This window comes from Cariama cristata, unplaced genomic scaffold, assembly GCF_000690535.1.
Source record: "Cariama cristata isolate BGI_N322 unplaced genomic scaffold, ASM69053v1 scaffold21207, whole genome shotgun sequence".
NCBI classification, from domain to species: domain Eukaryota; kingdom Metazoa; phylum Chordata; class Aves; order Cariamiformes; family Cariamidae; genus Cariama; species Cariama cristata.
Genome location: NW_009626701.1, coordinates 120,448 through 127,612, shown reverse-complemented (window position 1 = coordinate 127,612; position 7,165 = coordinate 120,448). Strand labels below are relative to the sequence as shown.

At 37.3% G+C, this 7,165-nt stretch overlaps 1 protein-coding gene across 1 annotated transcript in view; it reads left to right on the top strand.

Annotated features, from left to right (window-relative positions):
• Positions 1-380: 380 nt before the first annotated feature.
• Positions 381-7,165, top strand: part of USP3 (ubiquitin specific peptidase 3) — a gene marked incomplete at its 5' end in the record, with an annotated part of 35,969 nt that continues 29,184 nt past the window's right edge. The window contains 1 exon segment of the mRNA XM_009704126.1: positions 381-405. Coding sequence (XP_009702428.1) covers positions 381-405 — 25 coding nt within the window.

Genomic DNA, 7,165 nt, shown 5'->3' with positions numbered 1-7,165 from the left:
TTTCCAATTTCTATTTTGAGATTATAGGAGGAAACAGTTTTTATTGTAGAGTGAATTAGAATGATGTCTGATAAAATTATGGTGTCCTTGTTATGGGAACAGTATAAGGTTTTGTGTCATTAATGATTAATTTCCTTGATTACAAGAGAGTGTTTTAAACTGTACATGACAGGATGAATACACTTACCATTCAGCAATCTTAATTGGTATGTCAGGCAATCCTCCAGTGGTTGGGGTCCCCCCCCCCTTTGGAATACGTTGTGTAATTTTGAATATTGTAAATGTAGTTACGAAATTTCTTTGACAGATTTTATTACACATTTGAATCTAATCACAATACCCACAGGCAACCTGGCAAAATAAGGTGATTCTTCTGGAAGTTAGCCTATCCCCCCAATATTGCAAGCAGACAGCTTTTTAACTTTAAAGCAACGTGGTACCATCAGGCTTGGGGGTGGGGGTTGGAGATCCTTATCAATACCAAACAGACAGATACTGATTTTTCAAGGTAATTCATAGATACATCATTTAGGATTCTGTGTGAATGTGAGCATCTGCTTGTCCATGTCAAAATACCGGTGCATTTTCTCAAGATAGACGTGACCCTTTTAAATTTTTTTTTAACCTTCGGTTCATAAGTTTTTCGTTTGGTAGTGTTTTTGTCCACTGAGCATTTGGTTTCTTAATTTTTTGTTCACAGGGTTGGTTAGTAATGTGTCTTTTGCTAGCATTGGGGAAGTAGGAATGAAATAGTGGAGACGACAAATAAGTAGATTAATTTCTAGGTTATATAAAGAAAGCAAGAAGCCTTCTTTCTGTCTTTCCCCTCTTTTCCCTCCCTATTTCCAACTTGAATGTTTTGACCTGCGATTGATTGCTAGTTGACTCAAGAAGATTCCTTTCCTTAAGAGTTTAAACATTACGTTACACTGTTGGCTTTGCTATGTTTTTTCTGCCTGCTGTCTGAAAAGGAATATTTGTGTGTCTTGCTGTAACATAAAGATTGAGTAATTTTTTTTTTTTTGGTGTACTTCTGCTATAATGAGGAACATACCTGTTTCCCTGTGAGGGCTAAAAGCGTTTAATTTTTTAAAAAAAAAAATGTATGTATTTAAATTTGGATACTAATTAGTTATCAAAGTAGCCAAACCACTAGAGATCGTTTTTAGAATATAAAGGAGAAACTTTTAAAATGCGTTTGGCCATGATTGTTCAGTAAAATCGGCTTGCTACTGGTGTGTTTCTTTTTTTTTTTTTTTAAAAATTTTTTTTCTCTCTCTCTCTCTTTTTTTTTTTTTTAAAAAAAAATAATCCATGTTTTCTCACTGTTGCTTTCAGGTAAGATGTGATTTATATGATATATGCAGGAAGATCAGCTCCTGACATTTCTTGACCTAAAGTTTGACTTGACATGTAGAAAGACGGAATTACCGAAAACTATGGCACTACTGACTACTGTAGCCTGAGAGCTGAGCATCTATGTGTGTGATTGGTAGCACTAAGTGACCTTAATTCTTTACCATAGCAAAAGCAGCAGCACAGCATGCTCTATGTGGCTTTGTATGTCGCTGCTCTGGGTCATCTGACTTTGGGTTTGCACCTTCCCCCAGCTCCCCATTTCATTTAACCACTTCCTCAGGAACTGACGTGTCTGTTTACACTGGTTGAAAGAAGTTTTCCTTACCTACCTGTCTGCTTTTCCACTACTGGATTGAGAATATAGGCAAATAAAAAAGCATGCATTTTTTAACCTCCAAGTTTTTCAGCGTGGAATTTGATTGCATAATCAAAATACTGAACTGTAAGCCAATGTGGTCGAACATAACAGGGGAGGTGAATTACATGCAGATGAAGCTAAACACATTGCTCTCTGACAAACATTCTTCAGTCTTAGGAATCTTTTGGGAACTTCAGTGACCTATGACCTATTTATTCTATGAAAAATTGTTCACCTACCTGTGTTTTATATTCTTATTCAGTTGTTCTTAAGTTTTCCATTGTAATAGAGTGGTTCACTGTAACTGTGAAATTTCTTACTGAGACTGAGCGATACTTTTATTTAGTGACAAAGAGGGGGAAAACACATGTACCATTATACATGAGCACAAATATTAGTTGATTTCATAAGTTCACTCACTATGACAAAATGACTTATTTGTTTTCTCGCTAAAAACTTAATCCTTCTGATTTTGACTGAAAGGTAATAGCAGAAGAAATAACTGTGTTTTCCCATGTCATAAGGTGAAGGGTAGTTTGTTTGTTTCTTTCTATTTTTCTTTAAATATTCTTCGGAGTTGATTTGTATTCTCTTATATTTGACTGTGATTTGAGTCAGGCTAAGATTTGATACTGTTGAGACTTCTATTCATTGTGCGTCTGTTTGTTATGAGGGTATGAAACACTGAAAGAATGGTTAACATTTTTGTATTGTTAGTAATGCTTACCAGGAAACTTGCTTCCTTACAAATTTTCTTGCTTTGACTTAAATGTAGTTTAAATTTCATCTTTTCACGTTTTCCTCTAGTAGTATTATTTCCTCTAGTGTTAGCTGCTTTTTAAAACAAAACATTTTAAATAGTATAATTAAAAACCATTTCCCCTTCTGTCTGGTTTCGTTTTGACTAGAAGGCTGTTTTTCTGAAATAAGCAATAAGGATGTCTAATGAATGAAACATGTAAAATATTGTTAAATAGAATATTTATTTTTCTAATGTTAAACAGTTTAGAACAAGTTCAGTCCATTTGTGAACTTCTTGTAATGGGGCTGAGGGTAGGCTAGGAAGAAGAGCTTTATGTGAGATGAAGTTTGAAAACAAATTGGAATACTCTTTAAAACCTAAACAGTAAAACAGCTGGCTTATAAGTAAGGTGTAGAACATGTCTCTAGTTTTCAAAGCCTATGGTGTTCCTTTTTCCTCCATTCTGTGTCTAGAATGGGGCTTTAGCACACTCAAAAATTTAAAAAATACTCTGGCAACATTAACTTCCTTTTTCAGTCACCTGGTTTTCATTACAGTTATTGGAATTGACTAGCCTTAAGTTCTTAAAATGTGGAGCAGATACTTTTACCAGATGTGTATACACTTTAAACACACCACTCCCCCCCCCCCAAAAAAAAAAAAAAAACAACCCCAAACCCAACCCACAAACAAACCAACAAACCCCACCAAAACTCAGCCTCAAACCAAAAAAAAAAAAATACCAACCCAATCAACAAACATAGACTCAGTATTATTTAACTCAGTATTTAAGTTCTGGAACCTACTCCTAGGTTATAAAATAATGTTAGCATTCTGCTTGGACTTAGTGCACTTCTGTGTATGTTAGTGTCTGCCCTGTCTTGTGATTTTACCAGCATGTTTAGTTGAGATACTAATTTCAGTATTTTTGATTCCTCCTGAATGTAAACAGACAATGGGGTCAGATAATAGTAAAGCTTGCACATATGAAGGAAGGCCTTCCAAGGGTGGGAGGTGTGTGCATTACACCTGAGGCATTCACATCCTGAGTGAATGAGATTTGCATGGAGAAAACTCCTCAGCTGATTTATTCCATCTTTGAAAAGATGTTTTGCCTGGATCCAGAGGGGGTTCCAGAACTGCAAGTTCCGGTGGTGGGCAGAGCCTTTTTGCAACCCCGGCGTGTAAGCCCAGAGGAGGGACCGCATCCAACATGTTTGTCTCCTTGATATTTCTGATAGGCTAATAACTTCAGCAATTCCCTACTTAGAATACCAGCTTTGATAGATGACTCTTGGATGCCTGATGTCGCTTGTATATTGCATATGGGAAGTTTTAGGTGTTTAATTCAGAGCTGTTTTGGCAAATTACCTTAAGTTTTGTGTAGAGTGCTGAGTTTTGGGATGTTTTACCCTTGCCTGCAAGTAAAATGACTTAAAGGACTAAGATATTAGGGCTAGTAACTCAGTTCTGATCTGTGCCGACAAAATTCTTTTGGTAAATTATTCAGTCTCTCATTTTCCTTTTTTCAGTCTGTAAAATGGAAGTGGGCTCTGAGAAATGCTCTGAATCCTGTGACTGAAAAACTTTGCATTTGAGATATTATTACTACTGGGGTTTGCATAATTTTGGTTAAATGTTTGTGCAGGATTTTGTGTTCCCACCATTTGTGATTGTTTCTCAGGATTTTTGCTTGCAAATTTCTCTCACCTTTTGTTCGGGACCTTTGAAGGAGGTAGCTTTTAGTCTGACTCCTTAGGCCTGGTGTGTCACAGGCGGAAAGGTTGTGTTTCACATTTTGGTATGCAGGTTGTTGCTTCTTTTATCTTTAAGTGTTGTTACTGGAGACTGCCCAGCTCTTTTTTTGTTGCATTTGTGAGGCTCTTTTAAGAGCAAAACATAAAGTAACATTGTCCTGCTACCAAATCTTAATTAAACAGGGCACTGAGGCAAAATGAAATTAAAGGTATGGGAAAGGAAAAGTAAGTCTATTTCTGTAGAATATTTTAACAGTATTCTTGTTTTTTTTTGTTGGGGGAGGGGAAGATCTGCGCGCGTTTGTGTATATATATATATAAAAAATATATGTAGTATATATTTGTGTTTGTCAGCAAGTGCTTATGTTTGTGGGACAATTTGCTCAGCACAGCATCAGTATACCAGTGCAGCCACAACTGTGTAAATACTGTTCCTTGTGCAGATGCTGAGTGGAGTAACAGTGGCCTTTTTCAGTTTAGCTTCTATCAGTATAGCTGACCTACTGTGGCAACACAAACTGAGCTGAAAAAAGGTCACTTAGTCCAAAGATGTTTCTGTGCAGGTCATGATGTTATTGTAGCTTAACCATTTAATGATACAAGTAAGATAGTAGTGTTGGTAGAGCTCCTTTTGAGAACAAAGTCCAGGCCGTTTTGTAAAGGCTGTGGAGACTATTGGAAATAGTTTAATGGCCCTAATCTTTTTTTCCATTCAACGTGCCCTTAACAGAAGGACAAAAGTATTACTTTGCTGTGCTGGTGTTTTGTGGCCTTTTCTTTAGTGACGTAATAAAGGACTATTTTAAAACTTGGATGTAAGCGCGATTCTGTAGCCATGGTCTCAGTACACTTGTACTGGTGTGACTGGCGAAGTCACCGGTTTGTGTTGATCACATGGCTGTGCTACTGCCAGATCTCTGGTGGACACTGCATCTTGCAGGTTTCTTAACTTGGCTGCCTTACCGAAACTGCTTCCTGTTTGTCTCCTCCTCTTCCTGCTTCTTTTTTCTTTTGCCAGTTTCTAAATTATGCAGTGTGCTATTTAAACAGAACTATTAGTTTCACAGGTTGTTTGTATACTTTCACATAGCTGTAACTTTCCTACAGTGGAAACCTGCAGCTTTGTTGTGTAAGGAGTAGTGTTTGCCAGGAGCGTTCATGCTTCACAAGACTGCGCTTGGAGTTGGTTTTCAGTACGAAAAAAAAAAGATCAAGATTCAGAAGTACATATTTGAGTGATCATGAGGGTAAGATGGGGTGGGGGCCCTGTGATGAGAGGGCCAAACTGATTAGCCGTATCTTAGTCATTCTACTTGGCATAACTCGATGAACGTTATCAGGATGATTTACAGGAAGTGGAAGCTGGAGGGATGTCTCTGAATGTTCCTGTAGTTATGTATGAGTCTGTCTGTAGTGGTGGTTGGTTGTTTGCTCTCTTGGGGATGGATTGATACTCCTCTTCATTTAGAGAGCGCTTTGTAGGCTGTATAACAAGTACTCAGATTTCACTTAGAGAAATCATTCTGTAAAGGGATAGTATTTCCCCTTGCTATTACATGATGAAAAATTATGTTTCTAAGCTTCTGAATAAGCTGATATTTATGTGCAATGGTAAATGACTTACTGCTTCAGACAACATTGGGGCATTGCAAATTTGCTTTTTCTTTTCTTTTGACATGTTGTTATCATCTTTGCCTAACGACTTGAAGTTATTCTAAAAATACAGCAAAATGAGGCAGTTAGTAACCGTTGCAGTAGCCACTTTAGTTCAAGCTGAGAAAGCAGCCAGTGTTTCTTAGCCTGTATACCACTAAATAAGGTCTAACAAACACAGATAATTAAGGTTTTTTTTTTCATGTGGTTAAGATGTTTGTTGAACCTAACTTTATTCCAAGTAAGGGGTGCTAATGTAGTGCACCCCTCCTTTTTTTTTTTTAAATAGCACTAAAACAAATAAAAACCCAAATCCCGATTGGAATACTGATTATTGAGGGAAGACATATGTGCCTGTACAAATGGGTCTGAGAGTCTATTCTTGCGATTTGGTGTAGCTATCTGACCTGAAAGTCCAGAACACCCAAGTCTGTTTTAAGGGCCAAGTTCCAAGGATGTGTAATGTGCTTTGAATTGAGAAGGGATTTGCAATGGATCTGTGTCTCTTGTTTCTGGTTTACTTTTAAACCTAGTGCCTTCATGTCAGTACCACATCTGAAAGGAATAATATGCACTTTCTTTACAGATGAAGCCAAACTGTCTACCTTTTAATGTAGATTATAAGCAGTTCAGGACAGTGACTGTGCTTTTGCTGTGCATTCCATGGTGCCTGTCTTGTTGGAGTCCTGACTAATGCCTGAAGCTGCCAGCCTAATCTAATTTATTAATAGTAGGTAACAGACGGTAACTGCTTCAAGATGTGAATTGAGGAATACCTAGAAAGCCAAGCTTTAATGCAGGTATCTGCTGAGCCAACCTCAGAGAAATACAGAATGCAATCTTCAGAAACCTTTAAAAAAAAATCAGTTGTGTAATCCTCTCAGAATGGAGCAACTGTAGGTCACAAATTTAATACTGGCTTCTGTGTTTAATCTTAGTGGGAGTCACTTCCATGTTATTTGAGTCCTTTGTGGGAGGAGATGTTTGTGCAGAAGATAAACTACACATTTCTAATGTGATGCAATTGGAGCAAAGTTCTTCCTAAAAGTTAAACAAATGAGCCATCTTTTCCTATTCCCTGATGTGAAAGATGGAAAATTTTAGTGGATGCCATTTTTTTTGGCATTGTGCAGAGTTGGTGGACTTGTTTGCTGGCTTTGTGCAGAGCACTTAAACCTGGTGTGAACTCTGGAGAGTGAGCACTACTTCAGTATAATTTAACACTTGCAAGCAAGCAGTGCAGGTATTTAAAATACCTGAATGTGAAATTGTAATGGTCTATGCATGGTGGAAAGT